Source organism: Rana temporaria, chromosome 3, assembly GCF_905171775.1.
Source record: "Rana temporaria chromosome 3, aRanTem1.1, whole genome shotgun sequence".
Lineage (NCBI taxonomy): Eukaryota > Metazoa > Chordata > Amphibia > Anura > Ranidae > Rana > Rana temporaria.
The window spans coordinates 378,442,584-378,461,651 of NC_053491.1; the positions used below are offsets into that span (position 1 = coordinate 378,442,584).

A 19,068-nucleotide genomic window follows, 5' to 3' on the forward strand; every position below is an offset into this window, starting at 1 on the left:
ACATTTTAAGATGGTTCATATCTGTGTTTGAATCACCTGGATGTTTTGTTTGATTCTCTCTGCAGTGAAGCTCTTTGCGAGGACAACAATCCCTCTCTGCAGTAGATAACGCATCGCCACCTGCGCTGCAGACCATCCAACCTTCTTCGCCACTTCATTGAGAACAGGATCTTCCAGCACTTGGGGTGAGTTTTGATCTATCCTTTTAGACAAAAGATAAGAAGCTGATTTTTTTTCTATTGTTAAAGTAGATTGCAAACTCTAAAGCTGGCCATACACAGCTTTTTATTTTTTCATTTATCCATACAAGGTGGATGAAGGGAATTCCACTCTTAGGGTTAAACCAAAATGTAAATTCAGAAAAATGATATTTGTGACAGAAAAACTAGGGCTGTGGAAATTAACTATTAATTCCTCGATTAATCTTAAATTATTTTTATCGATCCAAATTTTTTGGATCAATCAAAATCCTTTTGATTGGAACTCACCTCTCCGCCGGCTTCCGGGCCTTTAGGGAGTTCTGTCGGAGATCCGTGATGTCACGAACACCAGCAGGGCTTGCCGTGTCCATCTAAAGGGCTCCTTTGCTGTGCCTTCATATCTGCAAGCCGGTGGGACCTCACTATCTGTCACACGCAAGGGCTATTACACTTCCCTCTATCACTTCCCTCTATCAACCTGGGATACAGCCATCCACTGGGAGTTGGGATGGTTCCCTACACGGGACATCTACATGCCGACGGACTGATGTTAACCTCTCCTCATCTGGATTCAGCAGTGGTATCGGTGTACACATTTTTATACCAGTATCATACCGCTTGGTATTATGCGCACCATTTTTACAGTTTATGTAGCTACATCAATTTTATCTCCAGTGCAATATTTATTTTGTTACCTACTTGAAGACTATAAAAGTTGTAATGCTATTCCCATCGAGGGATGCCTTTGTGTGTTTTTTGTATCCTACTATCCATTTTTCCCGTGGTTGGTAGCTGCACTGGGAATCAGCCTGCAAGGAGATCAGCTAAAAGTAGTTGGATCTGTATGTGCGTTATAATTAATCAAAATCAGTCGATTAATCGATTAAAAAAAAAAAAACGATTAATCGAACACATAATTTGTAATCAGTAACAGCCCTAAGAAAAACATTTCCCATACCTCCAACAGTTAAGTAAAATTAGTGAAGGAAGGAGTTATTGAGGGCTAATTATGTAAAGTGTTAATAAAGTTTTAATCAGGAAACACATATTTAAAAAAAATAAAAAAAAACATTTTCTTTTTAGCATTTAGTTTTTATGTGAAAGTGAAAGATCCATATGTGTTTACATTTTAGCAAATACTCTTGGAAAAGCTGTTTTTGCTGAATAAAGCTGAATTGGTTGCTTAGAGCAGCTATGACTCGCAGAACAGCGCCTTTGTTGTCAAACAGCAAGTACCAGCAGCTGCATGAGTGGACGTGGACAGAGGATAAAAGGATTTGGGGGTGTATGAGATGTGCCCTAGGTACCTAACTAGTTACATTTGCACTTACCAGCCCTCAGCTCTACTTGAGCCCAGGACGCTGTACCCAACCAGCACAATGTCTTTGGATTTACAGAATTCCAGCAGTTTGCTCCGATTAAAGAATATGTGGCACTCCACCTGCAGAGAGAAACATTGTACTGGTTAGGGAGAATGCCACATTAAAAACATATTTTAGTAAACAAGAAAAAAAATTGACTGTCAGTCACTGGCTCCCTGCTCTGCCCCCTTGCGCTCACTGGAGCGCTGAGCTGTGAAGGGGTGGGAGCGGCTGGATCAGGCTCTCAGTGGCTCACTGAGAGTCTGAGACGGGTGCCGGTTCAGGCATGTGGGTGGATCCTGACCATATGGTCGTGATCTTTCCCGAGCTTCGACCAGCTGTGTGACAGGTGCTTAAGCCCAGTGTCTGGGGAAAATGGGTCACATGAGTGCAGAATGAACTGCACTCCTGTGATCTATAGGAGAAGTACAGCTAAAGGAGCTTTTTTATGAAAGGGTTGCTTTAGAACTGAGCAAGCCACCTAGATGGGGAAACATCTTCAACATTATAGAACAGGTCCAGTTAAATTGAGCCACTATTTGCTATACCCTGACCTAGATAAATGAGAACCTTAACCGACATTAGTAAGAATAAATTCTAGAGCTGATATAAAAACAATGTTTCCCTTATTTTCTATACAATAGATTTGTTCCCTAAAGTCTCTCCCCATTTAATCACTGTAGTTACCTGGTTACAGACAGGTTTATACTTCAGTCCCGGTGCACTGAGGATCAGCTCCAGTTGTTTGCGAGTAAAGTTAGACACTCCGATTGATCTGACCAGTCCGGCATCTTTACAAGCCTCCAAAGCCTGGAAATCACCAGTTACATAGTTAAAAAAAAAAATATTCATGTATATAAGTGTGATTTAATTTTTTGAACAAGAAAAAAATCCTTCCTGCCATCTTAAAGCAATCAAATACTTGCATAATCACATAATACAAAATCATTCCTTATAAATATTAGAAATCATTTAGTTTGTGTGTATTTAGAAACAGATACAACCCTCTTTTTGAACAGTCTACTGTGTCAGCACAGCCAGTATCTGTGGAGCAGTATTCCATTTTTTTACAGGTCTTAAAGTGCAATAAGAGATCCCTTTCTGCCCGTTGAAGTTAAAGCCAAATCCAGCTAAATGTATCCATTGTGTGACAAGAAGACAATATAGATCACAATTGGGAAACGGGCAGAGTAGTGTCACCCCACACAGGAAGTGCCCAATTAGAGACCTTCATTGCAGGACCTCCAGGTATTATTTTAATGAATACTGAAGATTTAAAAATATTGACAGCAAAGCTTATATGAGAATTCACTGAGCCCAGAATCAATGACCAAATTTCCCAGCTTACCTTCCAGGTATCCCGGATATCAGTGTTGTGAAAAATAAATTTTCCATTTTCGTCCTTGGGATATGGATCATCTCCAGGCTGGGAAGAAAGAGGGAGAAGAATTCTGGTTTATGGAGAATCAGTCCTCAGAGATACACCAACTGTCTAAGTGGGCATTTAAAAAAAGCATTGTTAATGACCGAACCATCTGCAACCTAAGCCAATTTTATCTTAGTGTAATCATAATATCGAATGAAAAATATGATTATAAGAAAAAGCTGTCTTTTTGAGACAAGAAATACAAAAATAAAATTACAAAATAAAGTTCAAATTTAGTGAGCTTAGAACACTCAGGCCCTGTACACACGTCCGAGAAACTCGACGGGCAAAACACATAGTTTTGCTCGTCGAGTTCCTTGTGAAGCTGCCGAGGATCTCGGCGAGCCAACTTTTCCCATTGACGAACGAGGAAATAGAGAACATGTTCTCTTTTTGGCCCGACGAGATCCTCATCGGTTTCCTTGACGAAAAGTGTACACACGACCGGTTTTCTCGGCAGAATACGTCTCCCATCGAGTTTCTGGCTGAATTCTGCAGAGAAAACCGGTCGTGTGTACTAAGGCTCGGTTCACACATATGTGAATTGGTTGCGGCTCATAACATTTTAAAATACATTTATTTTAATGAGGCTGGTTCACATATGTGCGATGCATTCGCACTGCGCATTGCCCATAAAATGTGTACGTTTTCTAGGCATTGTGGTGCGAATTGTTTGCACATTATCTTCTAAGATTTGCAGATGTGTTCCGTTCTGAACAGGAAGTCTCTCCCTGCTCATTCCACTCCCCCCCCCCCCTCCCCTAGGTCAGCTAATCCGCAGCTACAACGCAGACGAACCGCTGAACAAGTCTTTGCAGAGAAAACAGAGCTGGAATTCGCACCGCACAAGTGTGAACTGTGCAATGCATGGATGGTCTTTGCATTACTGAATAAACCTGTCTGTTTGATGTTAGCTGTAAGCAAGAAACACATACAGGAAAGATAAAAACACTTAACTTCAAGAGAGAACATTTTCCAAGGATGAGGGCTGCTCTCCAGGACTTAGAATGGGGGGGAATATAGGCATCGATAAACACAGAACAGAAATGGGAATTCTTCAAAAAGACTGTTTGTGAACTCACTGCAAAGTATATTCCCATGGGCAATAAGTTTAAAAGGCTAAAAAAATGTGGCTCACAGTCAAAGTTAAAAAAGCTATACAAAATAAGAAAAGAGCGTTTTAAAAATATAAAAATGAAGGAACACTAGTGTCATTTAAATGTTACAAAGAATATAACAGAATATGTAAAAAGGTAATCAAGGATGCAAAAATTCAAAACGAATGAAAGATTGCAAAAGATAGGACCACTCTTCAAATATATTATTAGTAAAAAGGTCAGGTCTGAGCATGTAGGCCCTTTAAACCCCTTTCACACTGAGGGCGTATTGCAGGCGCTATAGCGTTAAAAATAGTGCCTGCAATCCGTCCTCAAACAGCTGCTCCATTGTCTCCAGTGTGAAAGCCAGAGGGCTTTCACACTGGAGCGTTGCGTTAGCAGGACGGTAAAAAAAGTCCTGCTAGCTGCATCTTTGGAGCGGTGAAGGAGCAGTGTGTTTACCGCTCCTGCCCATTGAAATCAATGGGACAACGTGGCTATACCGCCCGCAATGCGCTGCTGCAGCAGCGCATTGCTGGTGGGTTTAACCCTTTCTCGGGGGTTAAAACCGCCCCGCTAGTGGCCGAAATGCGCCACAAATCCACCCATAGCGTCTGTGGACAAAATAATCTAGAGTGGGTGACTGGGGACAAAGAGAAGGCTAACTTATTAAATACTTTCTTTAGCTCTGTGTATACAAATGAGCATGGGGGAGTTTGTGTCCATAATGGGGGTGGTATTGACACTGCCCCAAATGATCCACAATGGCTCAAAAGTGATATGGTCCAGAAATATTTAGACAGAATAAAGGTGGATAAAGCACCAGGACCAGATGGCATCCACCCACAGATCCTAAAAGAATCGAGATCTGTAATTTCAAAGCCATTGGGCCAGATTCAGATAGAGATACGACGGCGTATCTCCTGGTACGCGTCGTATCTCTGAGTTCCGTCGGTCGGATCTATGCGCCTGATTCATAGAATCAGGTTCCACATAGATCTCCCTAAGATCCGACAGGTGTAAGTGACTTACAACGTCGGATCTTAGGCTGCAATCTCACGCTGGCCGCTAGGTGGCGCTTCCGTTTGTATACGCGAGGAATATGCAAATGAGGAGTTAGGCCGATTCAGAAACGAACGACCGCCCGGCGCTTTTTTTTTACGTCATTTGCGTTCGGCTTTTTCCGGCGTATAGTTACCCCTGCTATATGCGGCGTATCCTATGTTAAGTATGGCCGTCGTTCCCGGGTCGAATTTTGAATTTTTTACGTCGTTTGCGTAAGTTGTTCGCAAATACAGATGGACGTAATTTACGTTCACGTCGAAACCAATGACGTCCTAGCGACGTCATTTGGAGCAATGTACGCTGGAAAATTTAGCGGACGGCGCATGCGCCGTTTGTTCGGCACGGGGACGCGCCTGATTTAAATTTTACACGCCCCCTAGCCGCGGAATTTGAATTCCGCCGGGGAATTTACGATACGCCGCCGCAACTTTACAGGCAAGTGCTTTCTGAATTAAGCACTTGCCTCAAAAACTTGCGGCGGCGTAACGTAAATCAGATAGGTTACGCGGATCTAAAGATCCGCTGACCTATCTGAATATGGCCCACTGTATCAAATTTTTAGGGACTCATTCATGACGAGAATAGTACCACTGGATTGGCGCAGGGCAAACGTGGTGCCTATATTTAAAAAGGGAACAGAGTCTTTACCAAGTAACTATAGACCTATTAGTTTAACTTCTATAGTTGGGAAGATACTGGAGAGATTAATAAAAGATCACATAGTTTGTGCTGGAAAAAAAACATTTTAAGCAACAGACAGCATGGATTCATGAAAGACAGAAGTTGTCAGATAAACCTGATTTCTTTTTATGAAGAGGTAAGTAAAACCTTGGACAGAGGCGTGGCTGTGGACGTGGTATACTTGGATTTTGCAAAAGCATTCGATACAGTTCCGCACACACGGCTCATGTGTAAGGTAAGGTCTACAGGATTGGAAATATCAGTTTGTAAATGGATAGAAAACTGGCTAAAAGACAGAATTCAGAGAGTCGTGGTTAATGATTCTTACTTTGAATGGTCCAAGGTTATCAGTGGTGTACCCCAAGGTTCAGTGCTGGGACCCTTACGTTTTAATATCTTTATGAATGATATTGGGCCTGGGATCAAAAGTAACATTTCTGTCTTTGCAGATGACACCAAGCTATGCATTGGAATAACTTCCTTACAGGATGTCTCCAATTTACAAGCCGAATCAAATGCTCTGTCTAATTGGGCGACTAAGTGGCAAATGAGGTTTAGTGTTGATAAATGTAAAGTTATGCACTTGGGGGCTAAGAATATGCATGCATCATACATACTAGGGGGAGTACAACTGGGGGGATCCGTAGTGGAGAAGGATCTGGGGGTTTTGGTAGATCATAAGCTCAATAATGGCATGCAATGCCAAGCTGCGGTTTCCAAAGCGAGCAAAGTCCTTTCTTGTATTAAGAGAGGTATGGACTCCAGAGACAGAGATATAATTTTGCCCCTGTACAAATCATTAGTAAGACCTCATCTGGAATATGTAGTTCAGTTTTGGGCTCCAGTTCTCAAAAAGGATATCGGAGAACTGGAGAAAGTGCAGAGAAGGGCAACCAAACTGAAAAGAGGCATGGAGGAGCTCAGCTATGAGGAAAGATTAGAGGAACTGAATTTATTCTCTCTTAAGAAAAGGAGATTAAGGGGGGATATGATCAACATGTATAAATATATAAGGGGTTCATATAGTGAACTTGGTGTTGTTATTCACTTTACGGTCAACTCAGAGGACACAAGGGCACTCTTTACATCTAGAGAAAAAGAGATTTCATCTACGAATACGGAAAGGTTTCTTCACAGTGAGAGCTGTGAAAATGTGGAACAGACTCCCTCCAGAGGTGGTTCTGGCCAGCTCAGTAGATTGCTTTAAAAAAGGCCTGGATACTTTCCTAAATGTACATAATATAACTGGGTACTAACATTTGTAGGTAAAGATGATCCAGGGAAAATTTGATTACCTCTCGGGGGATCAGGAAGGATTTTTTTCCCCTGCTGTAACAAATTGGATCATGCTTTGCTGTTTTTTTTTGCCTTCCTCTGGATCAACTGTGGGTATAGGATTGGGTATAGGGGATTGTACGATATTTTTTTTTTTTTTTTTTTTTATGGCTGAACTAGATGGACTTGTGTCTTTTTTCAACCTAACTAACTATGTTTCAATCATTAAAAAAACTCTAGATGAGTGACAAAGTACTTTGAACCATTAAGCTGTGTGTGTAATAAAGTTTGTAAACAATAGTCAATTTGATTAGCCTAGTGAACAAACAGTATGAAAATAAGGGTAACGTCCCAGCAGCTGGCTGGTTTTTGTAAATATGAAATAATCATGTTCAATATTTCATAATTATCTAAACAACATGGAAAATTATTATTTGTCGTTTTTTTATTTAGTCTTCAGTCTCATTAAGAAATATATTTTGAATATAAGAGAAAATCAAGTCAGAACAAAGAAAATGAATTTGTAATTGGTCACCTTGTTTTAAATGTAATCACTGTCATACAAGCCTGTATAGGGATGATGTGTGAACCTACCTTAAATTCCACAGGTGTGTGGATTATGAAAAGATCCATGTAATCTAGTCCGAGATCCTTTAGAGATTTCTCCAGAGCCGGACGGACCCTTTCTGGGGCATGATTATTATTCCACAGCTTGAAATTAAAAGTGAACAAAAATAATTTGGTCAACAAAAGTGATATGAGGTAGTATAAAAGACCCGTAACAAATACTATCCCCTGCAGAAGCAGCAGTCTCTCTGCAGAGGCAATACACATACCTGCTAAGTCCCGGCTAGAGCTCTCCAACCAAGGGGAGCATGAGCTTTGTTAATTGCAGAGTGACAGTGTAGATCAGGCTCAGCAGGATGTGGGTGCTTTCTAAAGAGAACCAACAGTAAGACTGCACATCTTCTATTTTGATACACCTATGAAGCACCTTAAGGCCCATATACACGATCAGGCTTTACGACAACAACGGTCCGACGGACAAATGTGTTACGTTGGATCATCCGATCGTGTGTACACAAGTCCATCGGACTAAGATCCAGAGTACAAACACGCATGCTCAGAACCAATGCTAAACATCAGAAAATAGCAGAAGTTTCCCAAAGGGTGGTGGTAAAAAGCAGAAAAACCACGTGATTTGGTGAATGTTGGCTGAAAATGTTCTGCCATGTGATATATATGTTCACGGCCAACGCCCCTTCGGACAAAAATCTACGGAAAAGTCAGATGGAAGTCCGATTGTGTGTATGTAAGAAGCCTTTAGCTAATTTAAATTTGATTTAAGCTATAAAAATCTAATTGTGGGTTCCTATGGAAAGATGGTGCTCCATACAATCACACAGTCAAACACATATACAGCTAAGGCCAGCTGTAGTTCTGCAGTCCCTGTTTCCTTTATTATGCATTCTCTATCCAGTCTGCATCCACTGGTTGTATCTACTTAGTTTTAGGCAGAGCTTTTTTTCTCAGAAAATAGGTGCAGGAACTCAACCACGACCCGTTCAGATTTCACAAACAGTAGAAGGGTCTTAAAGGGGCATTAAATACCAGAATTGCATTACATACAGAGTGCAGAGTTTGGGTTGTTACAAAGCTGTCACTTGTAAACACAGAAACCAGACTTCTGTGTTTACAAGTGATTGTGGTGAGCAGGCACCAAAGGGTCTGAGCCAGAGGTGGTGGAACTGAGTTCCCCCTGAAAAAAAGCCCTGGTTTTAGGTCTTTGATGCTTTTACATGTGCCCTTAGCATGATTTTCCAAATTTCAGTTTGAAGATGGAGGACCCTGCAGTTGTTTTCAAAAGGTTTCCTAGATTGTTCCCACCCCAGTAATGATAAGTAGAGATGAGCGAACAAGTCTGGTTTGCTGGGTGTTTGAAGAACCAGGCAGAAAGTTTGTGAACCTCAAACATAGCGCCTAACACTATATGGGAAGTCTAAAGGAGCTGAATCTTGTTATTTGTTCTTATTTTGGCATTTTACAAGGCAAATGTAGTGCTAACCCTAAGGAGCATCTGTTCTTTTTAACTGGTTCTTCCCCAAACAGTGTAGAGGCTACCAATCACACGGGTAACTGTCCATTCACTCTGCCTCTATTAAACAGTCTAGGGGATGTATTTTAAAGATATATTGATTGCAGAACTTTAACAGGTCAGAGGTAAGGGGCACGGGATACTCCAAAATGCTTAATTCACATGCCATTCACATCTGTGCGTTTCCTTGCATTTCAGAAATTAGCTGCACCAAAAATCCCAGTAAAAATGCACCAAGCTCCACACTAAAAATATGTTCTAAAACTTCTTTGGGGCGATTGCTGTGTGTGGGGAAACCCATTCAGGTGGATGGGCTGCTCTATGTGTGATGAGTGAAAATTCTCAAAAACGCCTTCCCCCCTCGCTAAAAAACAAAAAAGGCATGTGGGAATGAGAGTTCCTGCTATGCAAAGATATGAACGTGGCTTAACAGCTGAGTGTTTCTGTTCCCCTCCTATGTACTTGCATAAAGATGACCATACACTATCTAATTGTTTATTGTGTATTTAGTGAGAAGAGTAATCACTGATTGCATTTCTTTTAAAAAAACATACAGCTGGGAATGGGTGAGTAGGTAGGAGGGTAAATGATGCAGAGTGTGTGCTAATGAGGCCAGCCTTCCTGTGTCATGACCGAAAGCCTGACCAGGAAGTAAGGCAGAAGTAATGGATACATTTGGAAACATGGATGAGGACAAGTGAATTAAATGACTGTAGATTTAATGGAAAGCTTTGTTTTTTTACGAAAAAAAGTACATTAATGCTATATTGTTACATATGGGAGAAAAAGGTAAACAAAGGTGAACTTATCGTTTAAAGCAGGGGTGTCCAAACTTTTTTAAAGAGGGCCAGATTTGATGAAGTGAACATGCGTGAGGGCCTGTAATTCTTAGGAATAACTCACTTAAATCTGACCAAACAAGAGTCTAGTAGACATCTCGGGTATGATAAAGTTTAAAAAACAAAATCATAAATTATAATATAATAAATAACTATAAATAATTATAATAAATAATAATATAATAATAATAAAAATTATTCAATAATGTAATCAATTTAAAAACACTAAAATTTGCTCAGTTGCAGAATTGTCGCTGTCATTACTTTCAGTGTTTGATGACGAATTTCCCCACAAATTGCTATTGCTCAATTCTGCAAGTGATTCTAATTTAATATTGCTTTTTTTTAGCTGGTCTAAAAGCACTTTTGACATAAAGGGACACCTTTTGGTTGCTATGGACAATCTCCAGTTTCCAGGCAGAAAGAACAGTTTTTAATTTGATAAAACTGCATGCAGGACACTGGACAAACCACTAGGGACAAAGGGGGTGTGTAATTATTTTATACAGTACTGTAATCTGTAAGATTACAGTATACTGTATTTTAAAGCGGAGCTCCACCCTAAAGTGGAACTCACACTGATCGGAACCCGCCCCCCCTCCAGTGTCACATTTGACACCTTTCAGGGGGAGGGGGGTGCAGATACCTGTCAAAAGACAGGTATTTGCACTCACTTCCGGCCACACGTCTCGGGCAAACGACGGGTTGTTCCAGACTTCCTGTCTGTCCCCCGTTGTGTGCTGGGAACACTCGGCTCCCAGCACACAGCATGTGAGCCAATCGGCGGGCGCAGCGCGACTCGCGCAAGCGCCGTAGGGAACTGGGTAGTGAAGCCGGAGTGCTTCACTTCCTGGTTCCCTCACTGAGGATGGCGGGGAGAGCAGCAGAGAGACGAGCGATCGCTCGTCCTCTGCTGCGGACGGCGCTGGACTCCAGGACAGGTAAGTGTCCTAATATTAAAAGTCAGCAGCTGCAGTATTTGTAGCTGCTGGCTTTTAATATTTTTTTTTACTGGCACATCCGCTTTAACTTTTTTGAATTTGGCACCGATCTCCGCCCCCGTGCGTCGTAACATCGCAGGGAACGGAGCTCGGCGGCACTCGGCACTGTGAATCGAGCGAGGAGGACACCGCTCGATCACACAACGGGGAGACCTCGCAGGATCCAGGGACAAGGTAAGTAATTCCCTGCCTGTATCCTGCAATGCAATCCCGAGTCTGGCTCGGGGGTTACCGCTATTGGTGCTGAAATTCCACCCCGAACCAGACTCGGGATTACCGCTCAGCAGGTTAACACGCACAGGCATATATCACGCACCTTCACTTTGAGAGGGAAGTTTCATTTTAAATAGAGAACTGTTAAGCAAAATAACGGTCGGTGCCCATCAATGCGACCTAATCAGTGCCTATCTGCAGCCTCAACATTGCCATGAATGCATCCTTACCATTGCAATCAATGCAGCCTCACATGTGCCATGAATGCAGCCTTGCCATCAGTGCAGCCTGATCGATGCCCATCTGCAGCCTCGGAGGGGACAGGGAGGGGGGGGGGAGACAAGCGCCAACAGATTACATACAGGAGAATCTCCTGTTTACTTGGTGGCCTCTTTAATACAAAGTCCCGCCTCCAATGATAGAACAGTCATCCAATGGCAGCACAGGATGCTTCCTATTACAGACACCACCAAGTAAACAGGAGATTCTCCTCTAAGTAATTTGACAGCGCTTGTCCTGCCCCCTCTGAGGCAGTGCCGATAAATACGATATATATCTTTTGTGGCCCTGGGGACCACAAAAGATTTATATATCCAAATCACCAGGGGGACCGTATTAAAATACTTTGGACATGCCTGCTTTAAAGTCTCATAGCTGGGAACTATAAGGTATTATTCAGAACACAGCCCACTGTCTCACTGCTGAGAACCATGAGATTTCATCTCTCCAGCAGCCATACAGGCAGCAATACATCCCAAATGAGATGCTAACCCCTCCATACTTCAACATAAAAAATAAATAAAATAAAAATAAAAAATAAAAGTTAAATTCAAAGACAAAAAAGTTTGCCTTTACCTATTCTTTAAATAATAAACTATTTGATGTTAATGACTGACTGAGCAATTTTAAAGATACAGAATCCACAGTAACATGAGCCCAAGAACGTGTCTGGGCAGAAGGCATTCAGTTAACATCTTAACTTCACTGACAACAAGCGCCCCACTATGGTGGGGCCACAATTGTGGCAAAACCGCACCGCGATTTCAACTCACTATTCTCAACACACAGGTTCCTGTAGAATCTGTAGGCTGGAACCGTATCTAGTCAAAGCAAGAGAATGTTACCAGCACACCAAGGATCTCTGCCACAATCCCAAAATGCCCAGGTGTGAATGGGGCCTAAGTTGGGAGCTTTTATTTAAAAAGGGCAGAGTAGCTAAGCACTTCCATACCTGACACATACCTGACACATACCTGATACAGGGAGAACAGAATCTTTTAATTTGGCTTAAAGGGCAACATTCAAAAATACACAAATCCATTAAACAGAGTACTTGGGGTTGGGGGAGATCTTAAAGCTGCATGTGAAGTTATGAAGCAATAAAATGTAACCCCTACGTGACTGGTTTGTTTACCGAAAGCAGGTGGTTATCTGTCCTTTACTGCAGCTAACTGGAGATCCATGCTTTCTTCTGCTTGTAACCAAACCAGCAAGAGATCTGTCATTTAGTGGTGGTAGTACTACTAAGGTTAAATGATACATCCCTGGCCAGGGATCCCAGGTGACGTCATTGACCAAGTATGGCCGGGCTGGAATCTGTTATTTGTGACATGAGTAGCATTTGTGATGTAACATCATCGGGTGGCAGGTCATCCTGATTGATGAAGATCTACATTGCTTGATGACGTGATTGACGTTTGATTTATTGTCAGGAAACATTCTTTTTTTTCCTTTTGTTCTTTTTTGTTTTGTTTTATTGATACACGGTACATTAGCAAATTTTAGCAAATGCAATCTAGTTAAGGCTGAGATCTTGATTAGCCCTCGTTCACACTAAACACGGCTTTGAAATCAGATGAACTCGCACGATTTCAAAGCTGCATTTCAGTTTGACTTCAGGGGCGACTTGAAAGACATCTGTGCGGGTTCATGCACAGATGTCTATTGAAATCGCCCCCGAATTTGCCAAAAGTACTGTAGGAACTACTTTTGGAAATCAGTGCGGTGCCGCAATGTTGGCATCGCACCAATTGGGATGCTCCTATTGCTGGCAATAGGCTCAAATTTGACATACGATTTGACCTATCAAGTCACATGTCAAATCATGCCGATGTGAATGGGGGCTAAAGCTGCTAGCTAATCATGTATTCCCTGGGATTAACTGCAACATTTTAAATAAAGCACACAGGCCCAGCTACACAGAATTTATTTAATCAGCATCATCAATAATCAGGAACAATAGCCATATTGTATTGTAACTGAGTGTGATTAATTGCCAAATATACTAGAATAAAGCATTAGGGTTTACATGCACTTAAAAAGCACAGTCTACAACATGAAGTCACATGAACACCAGGAGAGAAGAACTGCATTCTGGGACATTTTATTGATTAATTGATTAATTGACTTTAATGTATTTATATATTTTTGTTAAGCAAGTCGAGCATGCAAAGACTAATTACAAAGAAAAAAAAAGAGAAAATAATGCAGGTCACATAAATCACAGATGATAAAAACCACAAGGAGGTTTTAATTATGTATCTTTTTAAATTAAATTACATTTTTGGCTTTGTTTTTGTGCCACAAAGATAGACATGCAGGATTATTGTATTTCTGTAATTGTATTTCTTTACAGTCAGGCCCCGTACAGACGACCGAACATGTCTGCTGAAACTGGTCCGCGGACCAGTTTCAGCAGACATGTTCGGTCGTGTGTAGGCCCGAGCGGGCAGGATTCCAGCAAACATTTGCCCGCCGGGCCTTTTCCCAGCGGGCAAATATTTCCGGACTTGTTTTAAAACAGCCCGCTGGAATCCTGTCCCCTCAGACATGTTCGGTCGTCTGTACGGACCTACCGTACATGTCCGAGCGCCCGCCATCCCTCGCATGCCTCGAATGACTTCGACGCATGCGTGGAAGCATTTAACTGGCAGGGCCGCCCACGTCGCCGTGTCATCGTCGCGGCGACGGCGCGGACACGCCCCGCGTATTGTTTACGCGCGGATTTCTGTATGATGGTGAGTACAGCCACCATACAGAAATCCCCGGGCATACATGTACGGTGAAAACGGTTTCATCGTACATGTATGCTCGTCTGTACGCGGCCTTAATTGGAGAATATGGGTTTAACAGTCAGTTCAAATTGGTGGCTAAAATGAAATCATACACTTTTATAGAACCTTTACCTTTCCGGTGTAGAAAATGTCCTCTCTCTTCACCGTTCCATCAGCAATCTTTGCATTGATAGCCAGCCCAACTTCCACCTCGTTGCCATAGATGAAAGCACAGTCAATATGACGATAGCCAACATTGATGGCCACCTTTGTAGCCTCCCCTGCCTGTTCTTTAGTGTACTGCAAAAAAAAGGCAACAAAATAAAAAAACAATGATAAATTATGAAGAAATTGTGTTTCAAAAGCTGAAGATGCCATAATGCCTCTAGAGACCCTCATACAATAATTAACTAAAGTATTTGCAGGCTTCAGCTTCTGTCCTCCACCTGTAGAGAACTTCTCAGATGTGTTTCGGCCTTTTCAAGGCTTAATCTTAGAGTCTTAATTAAGCCCCCAACGCCAAACACATCTGAGGAGTGCTCTACAGGTAGAGAACAGGAGCTGAAGCCATCTTTTACCTATCTCATTCATATTTATGCAACAGGGAGTCGGTGTCTGTGTGCAGACGGCCACCATTTTGTTGAAGTCTACTGGAGCCTGGTGAGCCAATTCTGTCTGTCTTGCACCAATTTTGGGGAGACATTCGAGCAGTACTATTTTCATTGTTTTGAGCTACAATTTTAAAGCATGTTAGTTTAGGTAGTGCGTTGTTACACTCGCCATGCTTTGTGGTATGTTGCATAAAAAAATCAGGGGTCCACGATTGAGGGCTATAGCTTCCTGGGTTACCCTTCCGGCCTATAATCGCTGGACTAAAATAGATAAAATTTGGCTAGCCCCCATCCACCCAAACAACTTACTGTGGAACACTAATGCTGATGTCCCCTCCACCGCCCTACTACATACTAGACATACTGAAATATTTAGTTTCGGAATTTTGTTTTCGTCTGAAAAATACATTTATTTAGTTACTCCCGAAAATCATTTTTATTTATTTTGTTTTTCGTTGGAAATTGCTTTTGTCCGAAAATCCAAACAAATTAAGGTTGAATCTGTCATTGAAGGCTTATGGTGTCTGTCAAATGTTCAAAGAAGATTAGACGGAGCAGCGAAACTGTCCGACGCTGCAATCATACATCGAATGTTCCGCCTACAAGCTATAGTAGAATTCTAATGTTGTATGACTAGTAAAAATTATATTTATTTATTATTACTATTCAACCAACATTAGAATTTTTCTATAGCCTATGGGCCGAGCATTTGACCGGAAATGTATGATAGCAGCGTCGTACAGTTGAGCTGCTCCATCGAATCTTCTTAGAACTATCAACAGACACCATAAGCCTTCAATGACAGATTCGACGTTTGTATGTTTTTCAATGCTTTGTCGAATCTTCGTCGTTCATGTTGAATTGTCACGTTAGTTCTAGCTATTTTACTGCTCCTCCTCTTTGGTTACAATCAGCCAATAACATTCATCATCATCATTATTTCGAATCTTTTTTCTCTATGTAGAATAATCTTGGACTAATAGATTTAAGGTTAGGCACATTCTACCAACGAATACGAAAATAAAGCATTTGTTTATGTCGGATCTTTCGGTTTTCGTATTCTGTGTGTTTCATTTTCGTTTGTTAAAACGAAAATACCTGAAATTCTAACAAAAATGCATTTGGGCGAAAACAAATGCACACGTCTACTACATACTATGAACCTTTTTACGCACTATTTGGAGACAACTAAATCGCAACACCCCCCTACAATCTGAGGCCTCTTTGGTAACAGCTTTTCTTTACAGCCCTAAACTACCTGACAGCTTAACCTCCCAGATGATTTCCCCCTGGCTGCAGAGAAATCTCTTTCATTATGGACATCTGGTGAACCCAGTTTCTAGGATTTTGTTGCCCTTCGACAAACTCAGGAATAAACACGAACTCCCCCGCATCACCCTTTTTGGTTACCTCCAAATCAGACACTACGCTCTTACCATCACCCCTACCCTCCAATTCTCAAAGCCATCCCTATTTGAATGCTTAATCTTATTAGGACCTACACAGAAAGGGCTTACTTCGGACATATTTAAGCTTTTAATTTCCTATGATATTGTCGCCCGGGGGAAACATAGCTATATGTGTAAATGGAAGGAACACCTTGGAGAGGAGCTAACCCTTGAACAATGGGCCACCATATGGTCTTGGGCAGCCAAGAGTTCTATGTGTACTCTTTACAAAGAGAACACATACAAGGTACTCTTCCACTGGTACCTGACTCTGGCACGCCTGCATGCTATTTTTCCATCGGCCTCGGATCGCTGCTGGAGATGTCTCCAGGACCGGGGCACGCTACTTCATGTTTACTGGAGCTGCCCATTCCTCCAGTCCCATTGGCATTCGGTCCAGGGGCTGCTTCACCGGCTGTTCGAGGTAGATATCCCTCTCTCCCCTACGTTCTTTTTACTGGGCCTCCCCCCTTCTAAACTTTCCACACTAGCTAAAAAGTTGGCCACACAAATTTTAACAGCAGCCAGATGTCTAGTAGCCCTTTACTGGAAACAACAAAATCCTCCGTCTCTATCTGATCTTTATTCCAGAATTAAGGATGTGGAAGTCATGCAGTCCATGAAGGCTAGGCTGGCAGACCGGGTGGACCGACATACAGCAACGTGGGAACCATGGCATCAACGAATAGACCCCCCATGATCTCATGAGACACCCCCCCCCCCCTGTTCTATACAACACGGTTGCTTGAAGCCCACAAGGGACGTGCCCTTCTGTTTGGGACTTTCTTATACCCTTTCCTTGCTCTTCCTCTCTCCTCTTTCTCCCCCTCACTTGTCCTCTCTTTCTCCTTCTTTTTATTACTTTTCTTTTGCTCTTCTCTTTTTTTGTTTTATTTGAATTATTTTTTTATTTTTTCTGGAATAGCAGGCCACACAAATGTAAATCACAGACCCTATTGATGGTCTGTTTTGTGAGAGAAGCCTGCGCTGTAATTACTTCAGCGCTACATCTGTATGATACGAAGTGCTGTTCCTAGTTGATCTATGTCTGTGGTTTGTGTGTTAATTTTGTAATACGTAGGCCTCCATGCCCATTTCAGAGCTGCTGGTGACTACTAATTCCCTTTTATTTCTTTATTCTCTTTTGTTTATGTTTCAAACCACTGTATGATGTAGTTGCAATCTAATAAACATTGTCAATTATAAAAAAAGAAAAAAAAAAAACAATCAGGGGTCACATACATCTTTTTAATCATTGAGGTGTGTTGGCGCCACATTTTAAATGAATGGTATGGCTTGGTGCCCAACTGAGCATTCAGTTTAAGTCAACTAAATACATTCTTGGTGCACTAAAACAAAAGATCTGCAAAGTCTTTCAGTATTTTTTTTTTTTTTAGAAGGCAGCTCTAGCCTGAATAGAAAAGCATGTCCCCTGCAAGCATGCAGCAGAGTAGAGCCCTTCCTACTCTGATGAGTCTGACCTATAGCTCTGCATTGAGCCGAGAGTGTAAAACAAAATGTGTTTACAGTTGCAATGTGTCCCCGCTGTGTGTGCGAGCTCCTCCGCTGTGTCTCCTCGCTCGATTCACAGTGCCGCCGAGCTCCGTTCCCTGCGACGTTACGACGCATGGGGACGGAGTTTGGCGCCAAATTCAAAAAGTCAAATACCACAATACACATACAGTATACTGTAATCTTACAGATTACAGTACTGTATGAAATAAATACACACCCCCTTTGTCCCTAGTGGTCTGCCCAGTGTTCTGCATGTAGTTGTATATAATAAAAACTGTTCTTTCTGCCTGGAAACTGGAGATTGTCCATAGCAACCAAAAAGTGTCCCTTTATGTCAAAAGTGGCTTTAGACCAGCTAGAAAACAGCAAAAATAAATTAGAATCACTTGCAGAATTGACTGATATCGATTTGTGGGGAAATTCATCATCAAACAATAAAAATAATGACAGCGACAATTCTGCAACTGAGCAAGTGAGTTATTCCTAAGAATTGTAAGTCTACAATATATATATATGCCAAATTTCCATGCAAAAAATTGTACCGCTTTTGGTACAAAATTCCAGACATAATCATACTGCCAGGGAGGTTAATAACTGGTTCAACCTCCTTTGGCAGCAATAACTTCAACCAAACGTTTCCTGTAGTTGCAGATCAGACGTGCACAATGGTCAGGTGTAATTCTTGACCATTCCTCTTTACAGAACTGTTTAATTTCAGCAATATTCTTGGGATGCCTGGTGTGAATCGCTTTCTTGAGGTCATGCCACAGCATCTCAATCAGGTTGAGGTCAGGACTCTGACTGGGCCACTCCAGAAGGCGTATTTTCTTCTGTTTAAGCCATTCTGTTGTGGATTTTCTTCTATGCTTTGGGTCGTTGTCCTGTTGCAACACCCATCTTCTGTTGAGTTTCAGCTGGTGGACAGATGGCCTTAAGTTCTCCTGCAAAATGTCTTGATAAACTTGGGAATTAATTTTCCTTCGATGATAGCAATCCGTCCAGGCCCTGGCGCAGCAAAGCAGCCCCAAACCATGATGCCCCCACCACCATACTTCACAGTTGGGATGAGGTTTTTAATGTTGGTGTGCTGTGCCTTTTTTTCTCCACACATAGTGTTATGTGTTTCTTCCAAACAACTAAACTTTGGTTTCATCTGTCCACAGAATATTGTGCCAGTACTGCTGTGGA

At 41.9% G+C, this 19,068-nt stretch overlaps 1 protein-coding gene across 2 annotated transcripts in view; it reads right to left on the bottom strand.

Annotated features, from left to right (window-relative positions):
* The window catches only part of LOC120932850 (aldo-keto reductase family 1 member C1-like), a 67,434-nt gene continuing 48,366 nt past the window's right edge, over positions 1-19,068 (bottom strand). For both annotated transcript variants that reach the window (XM_040345637.1, XM_040345636.1), the window contains 6 exons: positions 14,439-14,606; positions 7,700-7,816; positions 2,910-2,987; positions 2,249-2,371; positions 1,532-1,641; positions 1-202 (listed from right to left, as the gene is read on the bottom strand). In XM_040345637.1, the coding sequence (XP_040201571.1) occupies positions 16-202; positions 1,532-1,641; positions 2,249-2,371; positions 2,910-2,987; positions 7,700-7,816; positions 14,439-14,606 (783 nt within the window). In that variant the 3' untranslated portion in view covers positions 1-15. The remainder of the gene's footprint in view (positions 203-1,531; positions 1,642-2,248; positions 2,372-2,909; positions 2,988-7,699; positions 7,817-14,438; positions 14,607-19,068) is intronic.